The sequence below is a fragment of the Myotis nattereri genome (genome assembly GCF_964212035.1).
Source record: "Myotis nattereri genome assembly, chromosome: X".
In the NCBI taxonomy this organism is placed as follows: domain Eukaryota; kingdom Metazoa; phylum Chordata; class Mammalia; order Chiroptera; family Vespertilionidae; genus Myotis; species Myotis nattereri.
The window spans coordinates 48,777,063-48,804,852 of NC_138078.1; the positions used below are offsets into that span (position 1 = coordinate 48,777,063).

Below are 27,790 nucleotides of genomic sequence, written 5' to 3' on the forward strand. Positions count from 1 at the left end.
GGTGTGGGGGTGGCATTCAGGGCCAGGGTGTTGTGGTAGGGGTAGAATGGGTGTAGGAGGCTGACTCTGGGACATTGTACATAATATTCTATTGTAATTTAAAAAGGTATCATATCTACTGGTCTAAACTTTAATATCACTGCCATCAATATTGGCACAAGTACTGAAAATTTCTTGGTTGGAAGAATTATAATATTTGAACAAAACATTTCCATTAGTTTAAGAACTTCATCCTAAACCACTTTTCAGATTCTTTCTCCATAAATTTACTATTTGGGGGTTTCCCTGCATTGCCTATCCAAAAATATAAAGTACTTTATTTCACACCCACCTCCTACCCTGTGTTTTTAAGAGCTGAAAACTGGTATTCACATCCCAAAAGGCAGTACACTGAATGTACTGCCACATTTTAGCCTGGCGTTGAGGTGGAGTCAGAAACATTAGAAAAACCCGTGATGAGGTTGGGACATGCAGGGTTTTAAAAAGTTATTCTTACAATAATCACCCTCTTTTAGGCCTTGAACATATTAAGTACTTGCCCCAAATCGCTTAGCAGCTTTAGAAGTTGTAGTGGGGTTAAGTTTTTGGCCAATGTCTATAGAGAAGTTCCCCCCTCTCCTTAAAGTGGGTGAGGGAGAAAAGTAATCTTGGAGGTCGGTGTGGAGCCAGTATGCAAGTTTATAAAATTCGGGGATGTGGGAGGAGCGGGATGAGAAGCACAGGGAATTGGCAGGGCAGGGACAACAGCAACGCGAGCAGTAGGTTAGGGAGGGCTTGGTCCCTTAGTTCAGGAGGCAGGAAACGCCGTTTTTTTTGTTTTTTGGTTTTTTTTTTTGGCGGCTGGGCGGGGCAGGCTTGTTCGGTGAGGTGCTGCGCTGAGGGGACGGCGCTGAGCCTATTCCTGAGAGCGGTGGCCGGGTTGTGTGCCGGGAGAGGGAACGCAGCCCAGGTCCCGAGACCCAGGGAGCGATCTGAGAATCGGGCTTGAGTGCGGAAGGGTTAACCTGTCTGGCGGGCCCCGTGGCCCCGAAGAAGCGAACGAGGAGTCAGGAACCTCTCCGCAACACCCGGTGCCAGGCTCTTTCGATGACGCGGCTGTCGCGCGACGACGCGCTGACGAGCTGCGGCTTCCACGTCTTAGGTTCCGCAAAGGCCTGTGGGAGCGACCGGGGAGCAGGAGGGCAAAGATGGCGGAGGCGGCAGAGTCTCCTGGAGAGCCGGGTACAACATCGCCCAGGCCCCTGGTGAGCTGGGGATCTGCGACCGAAGGGACCGAGGGTGAGGCAGAGTGTCCCTTAATGAAGTCGGGTGACGGGCTCGTGGCCTGAGAGAGCCGGAACCCCTTTCTCCCCGCAGGCCCTTCCAGTACCCGTTGCCAGTGCCAACACTGCACCTGTTCTTGGGCTAACTAACCGCTTCGCCCCCTGCCCGCCTTGTTCTTTCCAAGTCTTCTTGTGAAACTCCCATTCACGTCCCCTTCCCATACTCTCAAGGCTTGTCCTTGACACCTACATTGTGTTAAATGCGGAGCTTTAGCTGATTTCTTAAGTATCTTTGCTTCTGCCGTCTCCTAATTTTATCAAGACCTGTCCGTGTTAGAGTAGCAGCATTCTAGGGTTAATGAGAGATTGCAGCGTGGTAACTTGGTTATTGATTTGTTCGGTGACCCAAACAGTCTTGGTTTAATTCCTGCCCTCCCTGTCGCAGCTCCGTGCAGTCCTGTTTATGACGCTCTTTCGCTCCTGGGGATGTTTGAACAGGGGACAGTATTTTTATCGCACCTACAAGCCCAAAGCCGGGACAGGTATTTAATAACACAGCGTTTGGAGTTAAACTTACTGGACTGGAATCACCCACCCTGCTGCTTGTGTGAATTTTGGCTAGTCATTTCATAGGGAGCATTTCTTCATCTGTAAAATGGAGATAAAAAATATGTACCTCAACTAATTTTTAGGAAGATGAAATGACATAATTTATGTAAAGTGTCTAATACAGTCACTGCCATGAACTGAGGAGTGTAATTAAGTCAACATTCTGCCCTTTGGTCCCTTATCCTAAATAGGGTTCAGTTATCTCTCAAACAATGTTTAGTTACACAGCAGTTGCTCAATAAATGGTACATCCCATACATCCCAATACCTCCGTTTTAAATTGGCAACATAGTAGAGGACTGCACTGGGAGTCAGGTGAAATTCATTCTAGTCCTGCTTACTAGCTTTATTTGTTCATCTCTTCATTCATTCAACAGATATTTATTGAATATCTACTATGTTCCAGACACTCTTAGACACTGGGAATACAGCAATCAAAGAGAGTGAGTAGGTCCAAGTTCTCATGGAACATTTGTGACCTCGAGGAAATCACTCTGAACTCATTTCCTTATTTGGAAAATGAGGATAGTAACTCTTTGTACAATTAGAATACTAAATGAAATAGTATACACATATTGCCTGGGGTGACATAGTTACAGGTGTCTAGCTGTTTTTAGTTCCTTTCTTTAATTTAAACTACAATTAATTGTGGTTCTGGTTACTCATTACTCAGTATCCAATCCACTTGAACATATTAGGCCTAGAACATATTCAGTAATGTTTATTCAACTCCTATGGTGCACTGTGCTAGTTGCAAATGGCCTTCTCTTATGGTGCTTATATTCTAATTTGTAGGGATAAGACAAATGTACGATATTAAAATAAGGCAGAAAATATTAACAAAATTTAAAAGAAGATACTATCATGTCTAGTTGGGGTGATGAAGCAAGCTACAAGATGAAGTTACATTTGAGTGGGCCTCAAAGGATGGATAAGATTTGAAATTCCATAATAGTTACCAGTGATTGAGTACCCGCTACATGCCAAGATTGTGCTAAACATCCTCTGCATATTTTCTAAACTTCACAGCAACCATTTCAATTAGATGGTTTTTAAAAACTGTGTTTTACTTGCAGATGAGATGGGATTCAGAGAGGTTTGACAATTTTCCTAAGGTCTCACCAGCAGTTAGTGGTCAGGCCTGAAATTTGAACCTAGGTGCTTCTGAAGCCCAGGTGATTTCCAGTAGTACTACACATACTCTTATTGCAAAGGTACAGAGGTTGGAAAGAACTAATGTACTTCTAGAAAAACAGAAAGATCACTTTGGCTGAAGCACAGGCAAGTATTAGGAGGCAAGCCCTAAAAGATCAGGCTACTGAATTAGAGAGGCAGTATGGAGCAGTGGTTAGGAATGTGAGCTCTGGGGTCAAATTGCCTAGGTGTGATTCTAAGATCAGCCATTTAACTAGCTGTGGGATATTGGGGAAATTTCCAACCCTTTCATGCCTCAGTTTCCCATCTGTAAAATGGAGATACAGTAATACTTAGGTAATAGGGGTTTTAGGTGAATTAAATGAGTTAACACATGTAAAACACTTGGTCTAGTACTTGGCACATAATAAGCATGCAGTAAGTATTATTTCTTATTGACTACTAAGGTGGGAGGTTTAATAGGCAGTGAGAAGCCATTGGAAGCTTTTGAGGAGGAAACGGTTTAAAATCATGAATTTGACAACATAATAGAGGAAGAGTTACCATGGGGAATTTCTGGAATCTAGGAGACCAGCAGAACTGTTGCAGAATCCTTGAGGATTTTCAGTGCTTAGGAGGGAGTGTCTTAGATAGATCAGTTGTGCAAACTTTATTTTTTTTTTAATTTTTTTAAAAATATATTTTATTGATTTTTTACAGAGAGAGGAAGGGAGAGAGATAGAGAGTTAGAAACATCGATGAGAGAGAAACATCGATCAGCTGCCTCCTGCACATCTCCCACTGGGGACGTGCCCGCAACCCAGGTACATGCCCTTAACCGGAATTGAACCCGGGACCCTTCAGTCCGCAGGCCGACGCTCTATCCAATGAGCCAAACCGGTTTCGGCAGTTTTGCAAACTTTAGTGTGCATAGCAATCATCTGGGGAATCATGTTAAATTGTGGATTCTGATTCAGTAGGTCCAGGATGAGGCCTGAGATTCTGCATTTCTAAAAGCTCCCAGGTGATGGTGCTGCTGCTGCTGCTCCTGTTCCCAATAACATTTTGAAAAGCAAGACAGTGTGCATATGGGAGGATAGGAGGAGGAGGAGGACCCTAAAAGTTGATTAATTCACTTCTATACATGTTTAGTTTGAGATATTGGCAGGCTATCCAGTAAATATCCAGCAGGCAGTTGGTCTCTAAAACCTGAACTTCAGGACTAAGAAGAGCTCTAGGCTAGAGATGTTAATTTATGAGTCATCTGTATGGAGTTGGAAAGACAGAATCTTGGTTAATGCCTATCTCTTACCTGTATATTTAGGGAGCAGGAAAAAGAGCTATAATAATTGCTGTAGCTTAGAGTCTGTAAGGAAGCTGGTCCCAGGTGAAGGGGCTGACTAGAGACCATGCCACTGACCATCCCCTCCCCAGTTCTTGGAATCAAGCCTCTTGGACTGAGCTGGTTCCTGCTTGATGCTGCCCCCATTCCCATCCTTGTTGATTCCTTTCTCTCTCCAGGATTTTAGTCCTTAGTACAGCGGTTCTCAACCTGTGAGTCGTGACCCCTTTGGCGGTCGAACGACCCTTTCACAGGGGTCGCCTAAGACCATTCTGCATATCAGATATTTACATTACGATTCATAACAGTAGCAACATTACAGTTATGAAGTAGCAACGAAAATAATTTTATGGTTGGGTCACAACATGAGGAACTGTATTTAAAGGGCCAGAAGGTTGAGAACCATTGCCTTAGTATAATCCATTTGCTCCCAGCCACTTTCTAAAAGCTTCAGTCCCTGCCTTTACTATATGTTTTTGGCCCTGCCTCTACCTGCTATCCTTACTGGCCCAGGCCAGACTGCAAAGTGATCATGTGTGCTTCTGTGCATGCATGCACATACTGTGCATGAGCCTGTCTGCACAGGGGTAAAGGGGGTAAGGGGAAGGACATGGGGTCCAAGCCACCTTTCATTCCCACTGAAGGGAGATCAGGGAGTATGATCCACTGAGGGCCTGTAAATCTTGTTTGTGTTACCTGGGTCTGGACAACCATAAATCCTGGCTCAGCTCAATGAACAATGTCACTGATTCTCTTGGGAAGAGTTATTGAGGAAGGGTTGGGGTGGAGGATAGGGTGAGAATCACATTGCACTTTAGTGACTGAAGTGACTTCTGAAACCAGTAGTCACAAGACTGTCCTCACTTTAGACACCAACCACAGCTTCAGAGGTTCCCAGGACGATCCTCACTTCTGGCCTACTGGCTATAAATTCAGGGTTCCCTTGATCCCCTCAAGCTCCATAATTCACTGGAATGACTCACAGAACTCAGGAAAGCATTATATTTAAAATTACAGATTTATTTTAGTGAAAGGATACAGTTCAACCAGCAAAAGAGAAAGATGCACAGGGTGAGGTCTCGGAGGGCCCTTAACACAAAGCTTCCTTGTCTTCTCCCTGGGCAGTCAGGACCCTGTTATCCTGCTGATACATCAAAGTGTGACAACATGCAGAATATTGCCCACCACGGAAGCTCACCAATGTATCTAGAGTTTTTATTAGGGTTTCATTATGTAGGCATGATTGATTGGATTATTGGCTCCTCCCTTTGCCAGGGACCAGGTTTATGACACATTCAAAGCCCCAACCCTCTAAACCTGTGTTTGGTCTTTCTGGATTGGTTAGTCCCCATACTGAGTCATCTTATTAGCATAAACCATCTAGGGGCCTACCATGAATAACAAAAATACTATCATTTTGGAAATTCCAAGGGTTTAGAGGCTACCTCCCAGGAACAGGACACAAAGGCTAGCCAAATTTTTTATTATACAACAGTGACAAAACTGGAAATGACTCTCTGGGAATCTCGAACTTGAGCTAACTTTTATCTATCCCCTGTTGTGATTCTGTTGAGTGCTTTACATGTATTAATACATTTCTTTCTCACAACAACTCTGTGATGATGGCATCATTATTTTAGTTTTTTTAAAATATATTTTATTGATTTTTTTTACAGAGAGGAAGGGAGAGGGATAGAGAGTGAGAAACATCGATCAGCTGCCTCCTGCACACCTCCTACTGTTGATGTGCCCGCAACCAAGACACATGCCCTTGACCAAAATCCAACCTGGGACCTTTCAGTCCGCAGGCCAGCGCTCTATCCACTGAGCCAAACTGGTTAGGGCCGTGGTCGGCAAACTGTGGCTCTCGAGCCACATGCGGCTTTTTGGCCCCTTGAGTGTGGCTCTTCCACAAAATACCACGTGCGGGCGCACGTACAGTGCAATTGAAACTTTGTGGCCCATGTGCAGAAGTCAGTTTTCAGCCTTGGTGAGCCTATTTTGAAGAAATACTGTTGATATTTGGCTCTGTTGACTAATGACTTTGCCGACCACTGGGTTAGGGCATTATTTCAGTTTTATAAATGAGGAAATTGAGGTACAGAGAGGTTAAGGAATCTCAGTGTCACACAGATAGTAAATGGTGGAGCTGGGATTTGAACCCAGACTTTCTGGCTCCAGGAGCCTGCACTCTTAAGCAAAACTCTCCAAATACAATAAAATACAGTATGTTGAACATGGATAATGTGTTAGATGTTATGCAGGTGTTATATAATTCTTATAGCAGTGTTTCCAGGTGAGGGAAGAGCCCAGTTTCTCTTCAAAGACCATTCCTTCTGCACTGCCCTGCCCTGCCTCCCTAGCATTAGCAGGCATCAAGAAAACTCAAAACAAGCAATTCTGGAACTTGAAAAGGTAGTATAGTAGTGAAGAGAGAATATGGGTTCAAAAAGGGGGTGGTTTACCATTAAGGGTTGCAGAATATTCAAAGAGGGTGAAACTAAGAAAGGATCCTTTATTTCCTGTTTATGAGGTCACTATTAGAGAACAGTGTCATTAAAGTTGTGGAAAAGCCAGTGGCAGCTTACAAAGGATTGAGCGAGAGAGTGAAGAGCAGTTTGGGGAGAGGAAGGAGAGTACATTGAAGGAGTGGCAGAAATAAGGAAGTGATATGTTATTAAATTTTATTACTGAAGCTTTAATATAATTAAATAAAGTATAATGAACCCATGTACCTATCAACATTCAGCTATTTTTTTAAAAATTGTTTATTGATTTTTAGAGAGGAAGGGAGAAGGAGAGATAGAAACATCAATGATGAGAGAATCAATTGGTGCCTCCTGCACACCCCCTACTGGGGATCAAGCCCGAAACCTGGGCATGTGCCCTGACCCTGAATTGAATCTTGACTTCCTAGTTCATAGGTCTACACTCAATCCCTGAGTCACACAGGTGGGGCAACATTCACTGTTTTTATTTCATCTATCTCCCCGTCATATTTTTTTCTGTAGTACTGTTTTAAGATTTTTATTTTGAACTAATTTTGGACATGCAGAAAAGTTGCAAAAATGTAAGAGTTTTTATTTACCCCGTACCAGCTTCCTCTAATGTTAACTTTGTGTATAACCACAGAACAATATCAAAACTAAGAAATTAATATTGGTACAACACTATTAGCTCCAGAACTTACTCAAATTTTAAAGTTTTTCTACTAATGTCCTTTTTTTTTTGTTCCAGGATCTTAACCAGGATTCACAATGCTTTTAGTTTTTTTTCTTTTCTTTTTTTCTGTAGTTTCCTTCAATCTGTAATGGTTCTTCAATCTTTCATGATCATTTCTTTTTTTTAATTGTCTAAAGTTTTACTTATGTGTCCTTTTTCCCCGATTGACCCCCGCCCCCAGCTATTCCCAATCTGGGCAGGCCCAACTGACCCAGTTTCTCTGTCCATTGGTTACGCTAATATGCATGCATACAAGTCCTTTGGTGGCTCCCTAACCGCCCGCACCTCCCCTGCCATTTGACTCTGGATCTATTTTTGTTCATCAAATTATGTTGATCATTATATCCCACATATGAGTGAGATCATGTGATATTTATCTTTCTCTGACTGGCTTATTTCACTTAGCCTAATGCTCTCCAGTTCCATCCATATTATTGAAAATGGTAAAAATTCCTTCTTTTTTATAATGGTGTAGTATTCCATTGTGTAGATGTAGCATAGTTTTTTGGTGTGTTTTTTTTAATATTTCTTTTTTTCTTTATTAATTAAGGTGTTACATATGTATTGTTATCCCCCCAATGCCGCCTCAACCCCCACTCATGCCCTCACCACCCTGGTGTCTGTATCCATTGGTTAGGCTTATATGCATGCATACAAGTCCTTTCATTGATCTCTCCCCCTTACCCTAACCCTCCCCTACCTCCCCTCTGAGGTTTGACGGTCTGATCCATGCTTCTCTGTCTCTGGATCTGTTTTTGTTTTTCAGTTTATGTTGTGCATTATATTCCATAAATGAGTGAGATCATGTGATATTTATCTTTCTCTGACTGGCTTATTTCACTTAGCATAATCCTCTCCAGTACCATCCATGCTGTTGCAAATGGTAAGAATTCCTTCTTTTTTACTACCGCGTAGTATTCCATTGTGTAGATGTACCACTGTTTTTTAATCCACTCATCTGCTGATGGGCACTTAGGCTGATTCCAAATGTTAGCTATGGTGAATTGTGCTGCTATGAACATAGGGGTGCATATACCCTTTCTGATTGGTGTTTCTGGTTTCTTGGGATATATTCCTAGAAGTGGGGTCACTGGGTCAAATGGGAGTTCCATTTTTAGTGTTTTGAGGAAACTCCATACTGTTCTTCACAGTGGATGCACCAGCCTGCATTTCCACCAGCAGTGCATGAGAGTTCCTTTTTCTCCACATCCTTGACAGTACTTGTTCTTTGTTGGTTTGTTGATGATGGCCATTATGACAGGTGTGAGATGGTACCTCATTGTTGTTTTGATTTGCATCTCTCAGATGATTAGTGACTTTGAGCATGTTTTCATATGTCTCTCAGCCTTCATTTTTTTTTCTTTCAGAATTTTAAATATTTTATTCTTTTTTTTTAAATTTTATTTTATTTTATTGCTTACAGTCTTACAAAGGGTATTACATATGTGTCCCTTTTTTTCCCCCACCCTTGACAATCCCCTGGCCTCCCCTACCCCCCAGTGTCTTATGTCCATTGGTTATGCTTATATGCATGCATACAAGTCCTTTGGTTGATTTGCATCTCTCAGATGATTAGTGACTTTGAGCATGTTTTCATATGTCTCGTGGCTTTCTGAATGTCCTCTTTTGAAAGGTGTCTATTTAGATCCTTTGCCCATTTTTTGATTGGATTGTTTATCTTCCTTTTGTTAAGTTGTATGAGTTCCCTATAAATTTTGGAGATTAGGCCCTTATCAGATATGACATTGGCAAATATGTTTTCCCACACAGTGGGTTTTCTTGTTGTTTTGTTGATGGTTTCTTTTGCTGTGCAGAAGCTTTTTGTTTTGATGTAGTCCCATGTGTTCATTTTCTCTTTAGTTTCAAGTGCCCTAGGAGCTGTATCAGTGAAGAAATTGCTTCGGCATATGTCTGAGATTTTGTTGCCTTTGGCTTCTTCTAGAATTTTTATGGTTTCCTGTTGTACATTTAAGTCCTTTATCCATTTTGAGTTTATTTTTGGGTATGGTGTAAGTTGGTGGTCTAGTTTCATTTTCTTGCATATATCTGTCCAATTTTCCCAACACCATTTATTGAAGAGACTATCTTGGCTCCATTGTATGTTCTTGCCTCCTTTGTCAAATATTGATTGAGCATATTGGTTCGGGCCAATTTCTGGGCTCTCTATTCTATTCCATTGATCTATATGCCTGTTCTTGTGCCAGTACCAGGCAGTTTTGAGAACAGTGGCTTTGTAATACATCTTGATATCTGGTATTGAGATCCCACCTACTTTGTTCTTTCTCAGGATTGCTGCAGCTATTCGGGGTCTTTTTTTATTCCAGATGAATTTTTGGAGAGTTCGTTCTAGATATGTGAAGTATGCCGTTGGTATTTTAATGGGAAGTGCGTTGAATTTATAGATTGCTTTGGGTAGTATGGACATTTTAATGATGTTGATTCTACCAATTCATGAAGACGGTATGTTCTTCCATCTGTTTATGTCTTCCTCTATCTCTTTTTTCAACGTCCTGTAGTTTTCTGAGTAGAGGTCTTTTACCTCTTTAGTTAAGTTTATTCCTAGGTAGCTTAATTTTTTTTGGTGCGAGCGATGGTAAACGGGATTGTTTTTATAATCTCTCTTTCTGAAAGTTCACTATTGGTGTATAGAAATGCCTCAGATTTCTTGGGGTTAATTTTGTATCCTGCTACATTGCCAAATTCATGTATTAAGTCTAGTAGCTTTTTTTTTTTTTAATATATTTTATTGATTTTTTACAGAGAGAAAGGGAGAGAGATAGTTAGAAACATCGATGAGAGAGAAACATCGATCAGTTGCCTCCTGCACATCCCCTACTGGGGATGTGCGCGCAACCCAGGTACATGCCCTTGACCGGAATGGAACCTGGGACCTTTCAGTCCGCAGGCCAACGCTCTATCCACTAAGCCAAACCGGTTTTGGCAAGTCTAGTAGCTTTTTGATGGAGTCTCTAGGGTTTTTGTATGTATAATATCATGTCATCTGCAAATAAGGACAGTTTTACTTCCTCTTTTCCAATTTGGATGCCTTTTATTTCTTCTTCTTGCCTAATTGCGATGGCTAATACTTCCAGTACTATGTCGAACAGGAATGGTGAGAGTGGGCATCCCTGTCTTGTTCCTGTTCTTAGGGGAAATGGTGTTAGTTTTTGTCCATTGAGTATGATGTTGGCTGTGGGTTTGTCATATATGGCTTTTATTATGTTGAGGTATGATCCTTCTACTTCCGCCTTGCTGAGAGTTTTTATCAAAAATGGGTGTTGGATTTTGTCAAATGCTTTTTCTGCATCAATTGATATGACCATGTGGTTTTTTTCTTTCAATTTGTTTATGTGATGTATCACGTTTATTGATTTGCGGATATTGTACCATCCTTGCATCCTTGGGATAAATCCTACTTGGTCATGGTGTATGATCTTTCTGATGTACTGCTGGATCCGATTTGCTAAGATTTTGTTGAGGATTTTGGCATCTATGTTCATGAGGGATATTGGCCTGTAATTCTCTTTCATTGTGTTGTCTTTCCCTGGTTTTGGTATTAGGGTGATGCTGGCTTCATAGAATGAGCTTGGAAGTGTTCCTTCCTCTTGGATTTTTTGTAGTAGTCTGAGGAGGATAGGTTTCAGTTCTTCCTTGAATGTTTGGTAAAACTCCCCTGTGAAGCGGTCTGGTCCTGGGCTTTTGTTTGATGGAAGCTTTTTGATGACTGCTTCAATTTCTTCCATAGTTATTGGCCTGTTGAGATTTTTAGATTCTTCCTGATTGAGTTTTGGAATGTTGTATTTTTCTAGAAATTTGTCCATTTCCTCCAGGTTGTCTAGTTTGTTGGAGTAGAGCTGTCCATAGTATTTTTTAACAATCATTTGTATTTCTGTGGGGTCTGTTGTTATTTTGCCTCTATCGTTTCTGATTTTGTTTATTTGGGTCCTCTCTCTTTGCTTCTTGGTGAGTCTGACTAGAGGTCCATCGATCTTGTTTATGCTTTCAGAGAACCAGCTCTTGGTTTCATTGATCTTTTGTATTGTAGTTTTGATCTCTATGTCATTTATTTCTGCTCTGATCTTTATTATCTCCTTCCTTCTGCTCTGGGCTTTTCTTGTAGCTCTCTTTCTAATTCTTTGAGTTGTAGAGTTAGATGATTTACTACCATTTTTTCTGGTTTTTACTACCATTTTTTCTTGTTTGTTGAGGGACTGTGGGACTGCGACCGAGGTAGCAGGTCCCTTGCGGGGGTGGCTGTAGAGTCCTGGATGTTATCTGAGAGCACCCTGGGTGGAGGTGTGACTGAGCTCCCAGTCACAGCAGCTCTCCCCTTCAAAAAGGCGAGGCCTCTGACAAAGAGCCAGCCGCTCCAGGACTGTTTGGAATAGTAGCAGAGGCTTCCTAGTTAGGCACGCCTGGTTAGCCTGCCCCCAAAGGTCCTGCAGGATCTAACTGTACCTGTCACACACACACACACACACACACACACCCATGACCGCACACTCCTCTTTTGCTCCCTCACTCATTCACGCTCTCTTCCTCACTGCTGCCTTCTTCCTGCCTCTGTAGTTAGGTCTGGAGTGTAATTATCCCATTTGTGGATGGAGTCTCCTTTCCAGGTGTTGGTTATGTGGCTTGCTCTCTCGCACAGCGGTTCTCAAACCTGTGGGTTGCGACCCATTTGGTGGTCAAACGACCCTTTCACAGGGGTCACCTAAGACCATCCTGTATATCAGATATTTACATTACGATTCATAACAGTAGCAACATTACAGTTATGAAATAGCAACAAAGATAATTTTATGGTTGGGTCACAACATGAGGAACTGTATTTAAAGGGCCAGAAGGTTGAGAACCACTGCTCTAGCACATTGGCCAAACAGGATGAAATTCACTTCGACAAGACACAACACAATGGGAATAAAACATGAAAGTATTCATGATACCAATAACCCCAATATAAGTGACCACTAGAGAAAAGAGAATTAGGGGAGAGAAAAGAGAGCACAAGTGATATCGAAGAGAGAAAAAAATTGTATGAGAGAAAAGAAAAAGAAGAAAAAGGAAAAAAAGAATATATATATATATATTTGGGGAAAACACCAGAGAACAAACAGGTAAACCGTAATATACAAACACTAAATTCCCAGTAAAGAGGATGGGGGCAGCATCTTATATACAGAAAGTAAGGTTAAGAATTGGATGAATATGGGGAGGACCTTAGTTCAGTATAGAGGAAGTGGAAAGAGTATGAGTGGATAAGAAGAAATAGAGAATAATAATAATAATAATAATAATAAATTTTTAAAAATTGATTAAAAAATAGAATAAAATAAATAGATTAGAATGATAGAAAAATAATGTGAAAAGAAATATAAAACAAAGAAACAAATGAAAAAAGGAAAAAAAGGAAAATAAAGAAAAAAGAGATAACAAAATAATAATAAAATAAAAATAAAAAAGTGAAGTGTCATTCCTTTGGCTGGTTTAAGATCCAACTCTTCTGTATGGTCTGTGGTTTCTCAGTTTCCTGTTGCTGGGACTGAAGGCCTCCCTTTAGGCCAGTCCCTGTGGACTCTCAGGGTCATTCAGATTTTTTTCTTTATCCTTTGTACCACTCAGGGCATAGTCTGCGTGTGGCTGTATTGGTTGTCTGGAAACTGCAGGAAGGGGCTATCTCTTCAGGGGAAAATGGTTACCTAGGTCCCCATGTCAGGTATGACTCAGCGCCAGACTTGAGGCCACCTCTCCCAGGCCTTCTCCTCACCCCAGCCTCTCCCCAGACTCCACAAGTCTGCACCTCCTCCTTCACTTCAGCCATGGGTGAATGTCAGTATCCGAAAGGTCCTATGTTTCAGCGAAGAAAAGCAAAGACCACAAAGAGGGGAAAGAACTGTGCTTCTGCGAGCCTCTCTCCTCCCGGCACCGTGTGGTCTGGGCAGCCGTCCTGAATGCCCGCTCTGGGATTAGTCTGTTGTGACTGTGGACCCAGATCTAGAATCCTCTTCCACCCGTAGTCCTGCGGACCTCCTTTCCACTCTCAGACACTGTGCCTGATCCAAGGGATGTTGCCTCAGAGCAGTGCGGTTTCCCTCTGACCATCTGGGCTTGGAGGTGTCACAGTTCTCCCCAGCCCAGATCGCTGATTTTACCATTCTCCAGGTGTCCTCTGCCCTTCCCGGCTGCAAATTGTCTCACCAGCTGTGACTACTTCACCAATTTGGGGTGGATGTTATTCGATTTAGTTGCCCGTTCTATCTGCTCTGGGACAAGCCTCGGCACATGTCCATCTATTGCACCGCCTTTTTGTCTCCCCCTGGACAAACTTTTTAGGCACCCTCGGCCAGGGAGGCTGGAGTCTCGGTGTTTTTGGGTTCGCAGCTGAGGCAGCTGGTCCCTGGGCGTTGTGGTTTTAGGGTCCTGGGAGGTATCTGAGATCTCCCTGGTTGAAGATAAGGCTGGGTTTACAATCACAGCAGCTCTCCTCTTCAAGATAGCGTGTTCTCTGCGGCAGGGCCAGCCGCTCTGGGAGAGATTTCAACAGTAGTAGAGGCTACCCAGCCAGGGGAGCAGTTCCACCAGTCCCCAACAGTCCTGTGGAAAATAATTGTCCCTCACAAATACAGACACTCCCCGCACTTCCACACAGTCTCCTTTCCCTCTCACTTACATACTGTCTTGCAGCCTGCTGTCCCGTCGGCCACCATCTCGGATTCCCCTCATGATCATTTCTGAATGTTTTAAAACAAATCCCAGACTTATCACTTCACTGGGAAATACTTTAGTATGTTTCTCTAACAGGTAGGGACTTTTCTCCTCCTCCTCCTCCTCCTCCTCCTCCTCCTCCTCCTCCTCCTCCAGGTATGGACTCGCCTCCCCCCCCCCCCACCCCCCCTCCTCGCTTTGTTTTCATTCTTATCACACGTAACAAAACTAAGAATTCCTTGCCCTGGCTGGTTTGACTCAGTGATTGGAGCACTGGCCCTCATACTTAAGGGTGGCAGGTTCAAATCTGGTCAAGTGCAGGTGCTTGGGTTGCAGGCTTGATCCCCAGCCCTGGTTGGGGTGTGTGCAGGAGGCAGTCAATCTATGTATCTCAATCACGTCGATGTTTCTCTCTCTCTGTCTCTCCCCCTGCCTTTCATTCTCTCTAAAAAAAGTAATAGGAAAAATATCCTCAGGTGAGGATTAGCAACAACACAAACAAAAACCCCATTGCTTTGTACAGTGGCAGTATCGTAACCAATGAAGTTTATCCGAGGCGTGATTATTGCTAATAGAAACAAACAAACAAAAACCTAGCTATTATTATTCCTTATTGTCATCTAATCTATGTTCATCTCTCAATTTTTTTTTAAAAAAACATGTGCTTTTACAGTGTGTCCAAATCAGGATTCAAACAAGGTCAACAAATTGCATTTGGTTAGTGTCTCTTAAGTCTCTTTTAATATGTGTGTTCTTCTCTTTTAAATAATTTGTTTAAATTCAGGCATTTGTCTTGTTGAATTCTCCACTTTCTGTATATGGCCCATTGTATCCTTGTGATATGTGTAGTGTAGTCCTCTATCCACATACGTCCTGTAAACTCTTAAGATCTAGAGGCTTTATTATTTTAGGTTCATTCTGGTTGGAGGAGTAGGGCAAGAATAAAAAAGAACTTAGATGATACCTTAAATTAGGATTGTTTGTTTTTAAACTTTTTATTAAGAAAAATTTCAGACATATACAAAAGTAGAATGGTAAAATGGACCCTGATGTACATACCTTCAATAATTATCAATTTATGGCAACCTTCTTTCTTCTATATCTGATTCACCTCCCTTCTATACTATGTTTTAAATTGATTTTTTCAGAAGAAGTGAGGGGAGGGAGAAAGAGAAACGTAGATGTGAGAGAAAAAACATCGATCAGTTCCCTTCTGTATGCACCCTGACTGGGGATCAAAGCCACAAACTAGGTATGTGCCCTGACTGAGAATTGAACCCGCCACCTTTTGGTGTACGGGACAATGCTCCAACCAATTGAGCTACACCGGCCAGTGAGCCTTCTGTACTATTTTGAAGCAAATCTTGGGCATTGTTACATTAGTAAATATTTAATACATATCTCTTAAAGATAATTATGTTTTAAAGAACATAACTACAATATCGTTTAGTATATCTAAAAAATTAACAATTCCCTTATATTAAATATCTTGTCACATTGCGAATTTGAACATTGTCAGTGTTCAAATTTCCAGTTATCTTTATTATTTTTAAATTTTTTATCCTTTTTAAAAAAAAATAATTAAATCTTTATTGTTCAGATTATTACAGTTGTTTCTCTTTTCTTCCCCCATAGCTCCCCTCCACTCGGTTCCCACCTTGCCCTCTGCCCTCACCCTCCCCACACTGTCCTCATCCATAGGTGCACAATTTTTGTCCAGTCTATTCCCGCATCCCCCTCACCCCTTCCCCCCCCCCCCCCCGCCAAGAATAGCCAGTCCACTCCCTTTCTATGCCCCTTATTCTATTATAATCACCAGTTCATTCTGTTCATCAGATTATTCACTTGATTTTCGGATTCACTTGTTGATAGATGTGTATTTGTTGTTCATAATTTGTATCTTTACCTTTTTCTTCTTCTTCCTCTTCTTAAAGAATACCTTTCAGCATTTCATATAATACTGGTTTGGTGGTGATGAACTCCGTTAGCTTTTTCTTATCTGTGAAGCTCTTTATCTGACCTTCAATTCTGAATGATAGCTTTGCTGGATAAAGTAATCTTGGTTGTAGGTACTTGGCATTCATCACTTTGAATATTTCTTGCCACTCCCTTCTGGCCTGCAAAGTTTCTGTTGAGAAATCAGCTGACAGTCATATGGGTACACCCTTGTAGGTAACTGACTTTCTTTCTCTTGCTGCTTTTAAGATTCTCTCTTTGTCTTTTGCTCTTGGCATTTTAATTATGATGTGTCTTGGTGTGGTCCTCTTTGGATTCCTTTTGTTTGGGGTTCTCTGCTCTTCCTGGACTTGTAAGTCTATTTCTTTCACCAGGTGGGGGAAGTTTTCTGTCATTATTTCTTCAAATAGGTTTTCAATATCTTGCTCTCTCTCTTCTTCTGGCACCCCTATAATTCGGATGTTGGTACGCTTGAAGCTGTCCCAGAGGCTCCTTACACTATCTTCGTATTTTTGGATTCTTTTTTCATTTTGCTTTTCTGGTTGGGTGTTTTTTGCTTCTTCGTATTTCAAATCATTGACTTGATTCTTGCAATCCTCTAGTCTGCTGTTGGGAGTCTGTATAATATTCTTTATTTCAGTCCGTGTATGCTTAATTTCTAGTTGGTCTTTTATCACAACCTCGAGGGTCTCATTAGATTTCTTGTAGATCTCATTAAGTTTACTGGCAGTTTCTGGAAAATTCTTGAAAAACCTTAAAAGTGTGGTTTTGAACTCTACATCCAGTAGTTTGCTTTCCTCCATTTCTGTCATTTGTGTCCTTTTTCTTTGTCTCCACATTTTTTATGCTTCCCTGTGTTGATAAAGTGGTTTTCTGTGCTAAGTGTCCTCTAGGGCCCAGTGGTTCGGCCTCCCCAATTACCTGAGGAGGACACTCTTGGTGCACCCCCTTGTGGGCTTTGTGCACAGTCTTGTTGTAGTTAAGCCTTCATTGTTGTAGGTATCACTGGGAGGAATTGACCTCCAGGCCAATTGGCTGTGAGAATCAGCTGTGTCTGCAGTGGGAGAACTTCTGTGCTGGAGACACCCCTCTGGGGCAGGACTTGCTTCAGTGGGGCTTTGGTGCTCACTGAGTCTGGCCCCTGAGTGTGTCCTTTATGGTTCCATGGAGCTGTAAACTGGATGGTCCCACTCTGACCTCTGGGTTTCCTGGCTCCTGGATCTCTAGGGAGGTGCTAATCTAGCCTTTGCCTGAGGCTATCCAGCAAAAGCCTCCCTGCAGGGCTTGGGCAGGGTGGGTCCCACGGGATCAATAGGGCGGGGCTAGCAGTTATGGCTGCTCTCAGTCTTGCCGTCAGAGGCTCTGCTTCTCAGTGTCCCGGTAATCGCTGCAAGCCCCTCTGAGAGAAAGCTGCCCTCGAGTTCCAACCAATGCCAGACAGTCCCGCTTCTCCTGTATGAGTCTGGGTCCCTAGAGACTCGCCCGGAACTGGAGCTCAGAGCCTGAGACTCCCTCCCGATTGAAAACGACAACCGCGCCCTCAGCTGCCAGCCTGTTCCGCATGTACCTCCGCACCTTTGTATTTTACGTCCGTACTGCACCTCCTCTGAGTCTCGGTATGCTTTTCTCTTTCCTTCTAGTTGTAGAATTTCCACTCAGCCAGACTTCCTATGGTTCTGGATGATGTCCGTTCTGTCCTTTAGTTGTATTTTTGAAGTGGTTGTTTGAGGCAGCAAACTCCGGTGTTTACCTATGCCGCCATCTTGGTTTCTCTCCGGGTTTTTTTTTCTTTTTTAAGTTTATCTTTATTTTTGAAAGTATTACAGATGTCCTCTTTTTATTGCCCATTGACCCACTCCACCCCACCACCCTCCCCAGGCCTTCACCGCACTATTGTCTGTGTCCACGGTTTACAAACATAAGTTCTTTGTTTAATCTCTTCCCATCTCCTCTTCCTTCTGAGATTCATCAATCTGTTGCATGCTGCAATGTCTCTGGATCTATTTTGTTCATCAGTTTATTCTGGATGATGTCCGTTCCGTCTTTCAGTTGTATTTTTGAAGTTGTTGTTGGAGGCAGCAAACTCCGGTGTTTACCTATGCCACCATCTTGGTTTCTCCTCTCCAATTAACTTTAAATGTTATATTTTTATAATTTGAAATATGGCCCACCACATATTTTTATAAATAAGATTTTATTGGAACACAGACACACTGGTTTATGTATTGTCTTTTACTGCTTTCATGCTACAGCAGCAGAGTTGAGTAGTTGCAACAAAAATCATATGGCTTTCAAAGCTTAAAATATTTACTGTTTGGTAATTGGCCCCTTTACAGAAAAATTTTGGTGTCTCCTACTTTAGGTAATCATTTTTTAGAATAATTAATAAGAAAAATATTTTTATATTTACCTTTATTTTCACCACTTCTGGAGAATCTTGATTTCCTTGTGTAAATCCAAGTTTCCTTCTGACAGCATAGTCCTTCCTGAAGAACTTCCTTTAACATTTCTTGTAATGATTGTCTCAGCTCTTGATTGTAGGAATAAAAGTCCTTATTTTATCTTCATTTTTCATAGCTATTTTTGTTGGGTTTGGAATTCTGGGTTGACAGTTTTATTCTTTTAGCACTCTAAATGTGTCTCCATTGTCTTCTGGCTTGTGTAGTTTTGGGTGAGATGTATGTTACTAATCTTTGCTCCTATGAGTGCAGTGTCTTTCTTTTTCCCTTTCTCAAGATTTTCCTTTTTATCTTTGGTTTTCAGTAGTTTGTGCCTAGGTTGGTGGGTTTTTTCCATTTTGTTTTGTCCATAAGCAGTTCTCTCTCTCTCTCTCTCTCTCTCTCTCTCTTTTTTTTTTTTTTTGCTTTTTATTGAATTTATTGGGATGACTGATTAACAAAATTATACTGGTTTCAAGTGCACAATCCTACAACACATCATCTATATACTGTATTGTGTGATCACCATCCCAAGTCAAGTCTCTGTCCATCACCATTTATCCCCACTATACCCTCTTCCCCCTCCCCCCCCCCCGCAAGCAATCACCACACTGTTATCTGTGTTCATGCATTTTTTTCTCTCTTTTTTCCACCCAATCCTTCCACTTCTTCCATGCAGCCCCTTCAACCCCACTTCCCCCCAACAGCTGTCTAGGTATTTCTCTTGATTGGGGTTCTCTGGGCTTGGGTCTGTCATTTGATGTCTTCTATTATTTTTAGCTGATATCTTTTCAAATATTTCTTCAGACCCATTATCTCTCTCTTTTTTTGGGATTCCCGTTATATACATATTAGACCACTTAATATTGATCCACAGCTCTTGGATGCTCTATTCTATTTTTTTGTTTCTTTCTCCAGTTTTAGCATATAATTGACATATAACATTGTTTACATTTAAGATGTACAACATAATGATTTTACATATCTTAATTTATAAATCACATAAATATAATAATAAAAGCATAATATGCTAATTAGACTGGACGTCCTTCCGGACGACCTTCTGGATGAAGCCAGGGCTGAGAGGGAAGCCGAGTCCCAGGTGCCTGCCGGCAGCTGGAGGGAAGTCTGGGTTCTGGGTGCCGGAGGGAAGCCAGTGCTAGCAGCCAGGGGAAGGAAGGCCTACTCTTGCATGAATTTTGTGCATCAAGCTTCTAGTATTTATATATTTATGTCCTATATATGTTTTCTTTTTAAACTCTTCTCCATTTTAGTGTGGATAATTGCGGCTGTCCTATCACTGATTTCTTTCTTTGGCTCTGTTGAGTCTACTGATAAAGGCTATTAAAGGCATTCTTCATTTGTTACTGTTTATTTATTTCTAGCATTACCCTTTGACCTTTACAGTTTCCATCTCTGCAGAAATTAATCATAGTTTGTACATGCACCTTTTTACTAGTGCTTTTTAAAAATTTAATATGTTAATTTATTGATTTCTAGATAGAGAACAAGAGAGAGGGAGAGGAGATAAACATCAATGTGAGAGTGAAACATCAATTGGCTGCCTCCTGCATGCCCCCTATTGGGGATGAGCCCTTAACCCAGGCATATGCCCTACCAGGAATTGAACCAGCAAATTTTCAGTGCACAGGATGATGCCAACCAACTGAGCCACACTGGCCAGAGCTTTACTAGTGCTTTTAACATACTAATTACAGTTATTTAAAAGTATTTTTTTCTGCTAATGACAACATTTGGGTCATCTCAGTCTGATTTTATTGATTGCTTTGTTTTGTCACAGTGGGTTTTGTGTGTGTGGATGGGAGTGTATGTTTGTGGGGATAATTTTATTGAATGCTGGGCATCATGTAAAGATCAGTAGAGACACCCTGGAAATGATACAAGTTTTCTGCTATATTGTTACTATGGGAGTTAAGTCAATCTAGTCAGGAGTTTTGCTGTCTTTGTGCTTTGCTACAGATGAGCTAGTACTCATGTCCAATCTCTTCTTGGAAGCACCTGTCTTTCCTTAGATTTCATTTGGTAGGCTATTTGGTAGCCCTATAACTTCAGCTCTCTGATGGGTTCAAGGAAAGTTAAAATTTTTTCATTTATCTACTTTTTTTCTCATTGTTCTGGTGGGAGGGATGCTCTTTCCAGCTTTCTACATCCTAGTCAGAAGTCAAATTACAGTGTTGTAAAGTCAGTTGAAATAATTGCTTTCTGTGTGGTTGTGTATTTTATTTGACATACAGTAGGTTCATTTGTTCAAATTTTCTTTCAGTTTTAAGGGATTGCTTTTAAATTTAAATTTTGTTTCATAATCATGTGAACTATTTGTATGATTTCAAGTCTCTCTATATAAAAGCCTAATATGCAAATTGTCCCCTTGGGAGTTCGACCACTTGCTATGACATGTGCTGACCACCAGTGGGTGGCATGGAACAAAGGAAGGCCCTGGCCGGCAGCCAGCAGCTGTGGAAGGAAGGCCCCAGCCAGCAGCCAGAAGGTCCCGATCAGCCCTGATCACTGACCAGGCCTAGGGACCCTACCTGTGCACGAATTTCATGCACCAGGCCTCTAGTATATACAGAACAATATGTATTCAGAGAAGCTTTACTTCTCTCCCTGTCTCCTCAACCTTATTTTCTCCTTTTCACAGTAGGCAGCCTCATTAAAACAAAAATCATAATTTATTTCTTACATTACATATGATTATTTCTTACATTTAAAAGATAACATTCAGATATGTGTTTGTTGTCCCCTTTTTTTAAGATAAATGGTAGCATATACAGTATACAAACTTTACTCCACATTTTTTTTTTTATTTAATACTTCACAATAGTTCTTTAGAGACATTATTCTCATTTTTTTCTTATGGCTGCACAGTACTCCATTATATGGACATACCATACTTGATTCAACTAGTTCTCTGTGATGAGCATTTGGTTATTCTCAAGTTTTTTGCTTTTACAAATAGCCTTGTGTATGTCTGTTTGTATTTTTTTGCCATTTTATCTTTAGACTCCTCTAAAAGTAGCATTGCTGAGTTAATAAGTGATTCATATACACTTGTGACATATTGCCAGATTTATTTTCAATAGAGTATAGTACCATTTTGCATCCCCACAAAATGTGTGAGTGTGCTTTTCTCTGTAGAGCATGTTGTGAAACTTTAGGATTTTGCCAGTCTAACAGGTGGAGATTTAAATATATATATATTTTTATTCATTTCAGAGAGGGAGGGAGAGGGAGCGAGAGATAGACACATCAATGATGAGAGAGAATCATTGATTGGTTGCCTCCTGCAAGCCCCCTACTGGGGATCGAGCCTGCAAACAGGCATGTGCCCTGACCTGGAATTGAACCTCCTGGTTCATAAATCGAGTCTCAACCACTAAGCCACACCAGCTGGGTGAAGTGGAGATTATTATTTCAAGAAGTTTTAATTTATATTTTTCTTGAGAATATGATTGAGAAGTTGCTTTTTATAAGTTCTTTGAACAACCTTATTTTTCTTAAAATTTCAGTACACTTGAATTTTATAAACATACAACTGTTGCCCAGAAAAATATTGTGCCCACTGGGCCAAAAACCATATAAGAAGGGACTGCTTCTATTTTCTTAGTGATTTGAAGATTCCAGTCACAATAATCAAATTTGGCAGACGACCATAAGAGTTTAAAGGTTTGCAAATTTGCAGTTCACTTTGGAAATATTACTTGATCTGTGGTTGCCAGGTAACCTGGTAAAAAGAGTGTAGATTTGGTGGATGCCGCTGTAAAAAAAAATAAGGATGTCTTACCCTTTGAGACAGCGTGGAGGTACCTGGAGAGAATTATACTAAGGGAAATAAGCCAGTAACAGAAAGACAAATATCATATGATCTCACTTATATGTGGAATATAATGAACAAAATAAACTGATGAACAAAATAGATCCAGAGACATTGCAGCATGCAACAGATTGATGAGTCTCAGAAGGAAGAGGAGACGGGAAGAGATTAACCAAAGAACTTATGTTTGTAACCCATGGACACAGACAATAGTGCGGTGAAGGCCTGGGGAGGGTGGTGGGGTGGAGTGGGTCAACGGGCAATAAAAAGAGGACATCTGTAATACTTTCAAAAATAAAGATAAACTTAAAAAAGAAAAAAAAACCCGGAGAGAAACCAAGATGGCGGCATAGGTAAACACCGGAGTTTGCTGCCTCAAACAACCACTTCAAAAATACAACTAAAGGACAGAACGGACATCATCCAGAACCATAGGAAGTCTGGCTGAGTGGAAATTCTACAACTAGAAGGAAAGAGAAAAGCATACCGAGACTCAGAGGAGGTGCAGTACGGACGTAAAATACAAAGGTGCGGAGGTACATGCGGAACAGGCTGGCAGCTGAGGGCGCGGTTGTCGTTTTCAATCGGGAGGGAGTCTCAGGCTCTGAGCTCCAGTTCCGGGCGAGTCTCTAGGGACCCAGACTCATACAGGAGAAGCGGGACTGTCTGGCATTGGTTGGAACTCGAGGGCAGCTTTCTCTCAGAGGGGCTTGCAGCGATTACCGGGACACTGAGAAGCAGAGCCTCTGACGGCAAGACTGAGAGCAGCCATAACTGCTAGCCCCGCCCTATTGATCCCGTGGGACCCACCCTGCCCAAGCCCTGCAGGGAGGCTTTTGCTGGATAGCCTCAGGCAAAGGCTAGATTAGCACCTCCCTAGAGATCCAGGAGCCAGGAAACCCAGAGGTCAGAGTGGGACCATCCAGTTTACAGCTCCATGGAACCATAAAGGACACACTCAGGGGCCAGACTCAGTGAGCACCAAAGCCCCACTGAAGCAAGTCCTGCCCCAGAGGGGTGTCTCCAGCACAGAAGTTCTCCCACTGCAGACACAGCTGATTCTCACAGCCAATTGGCCTGGAGGTCAATTCCTCCCAGTGATACCTACAACAATGAAGGCTTAACTACAACAAGACTGTGCACAAAGCCCACAAGGGGGTGCACCAAGAGTGTCCTCCTCAGGTAATTGGGGAGGCCGAACCACTGGGCCCTAGAGGACACTTAGCACAGAAAACCACTTTATCAACACAGGGAAGCATAAAAAATGTGGAGACAAAGAAAAAGGACACAAATGACAGAAATGGAGGAAAGCAAACTACTGGATGTAGAGTTCAAAACCACACTTTTAAGGTTTTTCAAGAATTTTCCAGAAACTGCCAGTAAACTTAATGAGATCTACAAGAAATCTAATGAGACCCTCGAGGTTGTGATAAAAGACCAACTAGAAATTAAGCATACACGGACTGAAATAAAGAATATTATACAGACTCCCAACAGCAGACTAGAGGATTGCAAGAATCAAGTCAACGATTTGAAATACGAAGAAGCAAAAAACACCCAACCAGAAAAGCAAAATGAAAAAAGAATCCAAAAATACGAAGATAGTGTAAGGAGCCTCTGGGACAGCTTCAAGCGTACCAACATCCGAATTATAGGGGTGCCAGAAGAAGAGAGAGAGCAAGATATTGAAAACCTATTTGAAGAAATAATGACAGAAAACTTCCCCCACCTGGTGAAAGAAATAGACTTACAAGTCCAGGAAGAGCAGAGAACCCCAAACAAAAGGAATCCAAAGAGGACCACACCAAGACACATCATAATTAAAATGCCAAGAGCAAAAGACAAAGAGAGAATCTTAAAAGCAGCAAGAGAAAGAAAGTCAGTTACCTACAAGGGTGTACCCATATGACTGTCAGCTGATTTCTCAACAGAAACTTTGCAGGCCAGAAGGGAGTGGCAAGAAATATTCAAAGTGATGAATGCCAAGTACCTACAACCAAGATTACTTTATCAGCAAAGCTATCATTCAGAATTGAAGGCCAGATAAAGAGCTTCACAGATAAGGAAAAGCTAAAGGAGTTCATCACCACCAAACCAGTATTATATGAAATGCTGAAAGGTATCCTTTAAGAAGAGGAAGAAGAAGAAAAAGGTAAAGGTACAAATTATGAACAACAAATACACATCTATCAACAAGTGAATCTGAAAATCAAGTGAATAATCTGATGAACAGAATGAACTGGTGATTATAATAGAATAAGGGGCATAGAAAGGGAGTGGACTGGCTATTCTTGGCGGGGGGGGGGGGGCGGGAAGGGGTGAGGGGGATGCAGGAAGAGACTGGACAAAAATCATGCACCCATGGATAAGGACCGTGGATGGGGAGTGAGCGAGGAGGGTGGGATGGGAACTGGGTGGAGGGGAGTTATGGGGGGGAAAAAGAGGAACAAATGTAATAATCTGAACAATAAAGATTTTATTAATAATTAAAAAAAAACACCCACATGATATCCCAGAAAAAAAAGGGGGAGGGGGATTTGTAGATCAGGATATATTTTGCTCTTTCCCTGTTCTTCCCAATTACCCTTTGGCTTCACATGATGCTCCATTTTAGCCAGCAGAGGCCACTAAGGAGTAAAAGTGCAACAGAATTGTGGCTGTGCTAAAATATGATTGCCCAAAGGTCACCAGTAGCCCTGTGGTCTTGCTAGCTTGTGTCATGTGAAGATTTCATGCTTGGGATAAACCAAATATTTGAGGGCAAGAAGTGACTATTTCATTTGCATTATAATTTTTTCCATTATATGCCATCTCCTTTTAATTAAAAGGAATAAACATTTGAGATTTTAGGTAACTACATTGTTTGGTGAGCTTTTACTTTAAAAACGGTATAAAACCCTACAAAATGCATAGTCCCTACTCTCTAGGAAATGGTGATATCTTGGAGGAATGCTACAGTTAATGATGGGCTTTTAACGTTTTTTTCTAACTCTTATCAGTTTGCAGGCCTTTCAGATATATCTATCTCACAAGACATCCCTGTGGAAGGAGAAATCACCATTCCTATGAGATCTCGCATTCGGGAATTCGACAGCTCCACATTAAATGAATCAGTTCAGAATACCATTGTAAGTTAGACTAGTTAAGAGAATTTCTGTTCAATGTCAGGGAACTAAATAATAACTCTTTTTAATATTTTTCTTTGGTTCATTTGATCTTCAGTATATTTTATTTATTGAAATTTAAGATTCTCTCCTCGAGAATTATTTGGTACAGGGTTTCTGCACAGTTTGGCTATAATGTGTATTAAGAATCTTATAATTTCCAAATATTTTTTATGCTGATCATTCTGCCTCTCCAGATATAGTATAAAGAAAACTTTTTAAATAGGAAACTATTTTTTAAAAATACTGAAAAATATTAATATGCAAAGATGTTCATTACAGCATTCTTTATAATAGGGGAAAGTTGAAGAATAGGTTAAGTTATGTTACACCTATGTGGTAGAATGCTAAACAACCATTAAAAATCATGTTTACACAGAATTATTAATGATATGAGGAAATTTCTAGGTGAAAATTTAGGATGGCGTTATCTCGACTATATTTTGAGAGGTTATATTACCATACCCTTTCTCAAATGTCTTGATTTTTAGTTAATCTAGCTTCTAGGATTTATTTGCCAGTTAAATTGGGAATGTTGAAAATTTATTTTATATATTGTGGAGAATATGGTGGCTAGGGAGCAGGCTAATTGGCCCTTGGGATTTCATCATGTATAAACTGAAAGCCAGATGTCATGTTTTACAGAACAGATTTTAGTTTCTATAAGTAATGTATTAGGAGGGCTATATTTCTCTTTTATAGAGTTTTAAAAGTCAAAACAGAACTGGTGGATATAGTAAAGAGTTAGATGTTAGCTTAAGGAGTTAATAGAAAAAACCTGCCTCTGATTTGTATAGTGAAAGGGCTGAACTGGAATTTTAGCTCTAAAATTTAACAAAGGCCTCCCAGGAGATTGAAATAAAGGAGATTTTAGCAAATTAAGTTAGGGGGCTGCCTGGCAACCTTGGTTCTCACAATATAATAGTTGTGTATGTCTTTCAGATGCGTGATCTAAAAGCTGTTGGGAAAAAATTCATGCATGTTTTGTATCCAAGGAAAAGTAATACTCTCTTGAGAGATTGTAAGTATGAGGTTTTTAAGGATTTGCTGCTTCTCATCATACCTTATCATAAGTACTTTATAAGGCACAGGCTCTGTGGTAGAAAAAACTGACATCATTTTGCAATATGAATAAGTATATAAATGAAATTTTTGGAAAAAGTTAAAAATTTAGAATGGAATTTCAGAGATTGCCCTCGCCAATAAATATACACTATATCCTCACCTGCTATAATTGACACTGTAAAAAGTATTTCCAGAAGCTGTGAACACATAGGGACTTTGTTCAACCAAAGAGCTAACAATCCCTGAGGAAAAGGCAAAATGTTCAATTGTGAAATTAGAAAAATAGCTAATACCCATTAAGGGTTAACAAATTAATAGTACCTTTATTGACATTTCTATTTTTAGAACTATCAATCTGATGACTGCTTTCTTTGTTCAAGATTTCTATCAATATTTGCAATAAATTATGCTGTTATTTAGAATTCTTCAAATTGTTAGACCTTTTTCTGTTCTTATCAAATATTCTTGGTTTTCTTAGTAACCTTTATCAGAAAACTTGAATTAGTTGTTTGAGAATAGTAACAATTATGTTGTACATGAGTGTACCTTCTATTTTTGATAGCATTTCAGCTGTATTTTAGGGATGCCAACTGTGTGGCAATGTGCCATCACTCTGGGTGAACACTGGATGCTGTGTCAGAATTGTTTCCAACATAGTGCACTGTGGGCTGGAGCTGACAGATGATTTGCTACCATTGGTTTATAGTGGAAAGAACATGGACAAATCTTGGTTTAAATAGTGGTCGCACTATTAGCTGTGTAATCTTGGAAAAGACAGTTAACTTTGCTGAGCTGAAGTTTCTTCCTCTGTTAAAGTGAAGATAATAGCATCTACCTGGCTGGTAAGTGTTAGAGATGATAGTGCATATCAACCTCCTTGCACAGATTCTGGCATTTAATAGGCACTCCATAAATGCCAGCTATTATTCTAGTGCCTTTCTGTTCCCTCAACACACATAACATACATTATCTTTTTTTTTTTTTAAAATATATTTTATTGATTTTTTTACAGAGAAGAAGGGAGAGGGATAGAGAGTTAGAAACATCGATGAGAGAGA

General features: G+C 40.9%; 1 protein-coding gene across 2 annotated transcripts in view; it reads left to right on the top strand.

The window, feature by feature from the left end:
- The first annotated feature begins 1,164 nt into the window (after positions 1 to 1,164).
- The window catches only part of YIPF6 (Yip1 domain family member 6), a 47,149-nt gene continuing 20,523 nt past the window's right edge, over positions 1,165 to 27,790 (top strand). The window contains exons 1-4 of one of the 2 annotated variants that reach the window (XM_081115172.1): positions 7,901 to 8,012; positions 8,415 to 8,452; positions 25,503 to 25,631; positions 26,610 to 26,688. In XM_081115172.1, the coding sequence (XP_080971298.1) occupies positions 8,438 to 8,452; positions 25,503 to 25,631; positions 26,610 to 26,688 (223 nt within the window). In that variant the 5' untranslated portion in view covers positions 7,901 to 8,012; positions 8,415 to 8,437. Of the gene's footprint in view, positions 1,245 to 7,900; positions 8,013 to 8,414; positions 8,453 to 25,502; positions 25,632 to 26,609; positions 26,689 to 27,790 lie in introns of those variants that run through there. The other variant, XM_081115171.1, reaches the window with a different exon arrangement.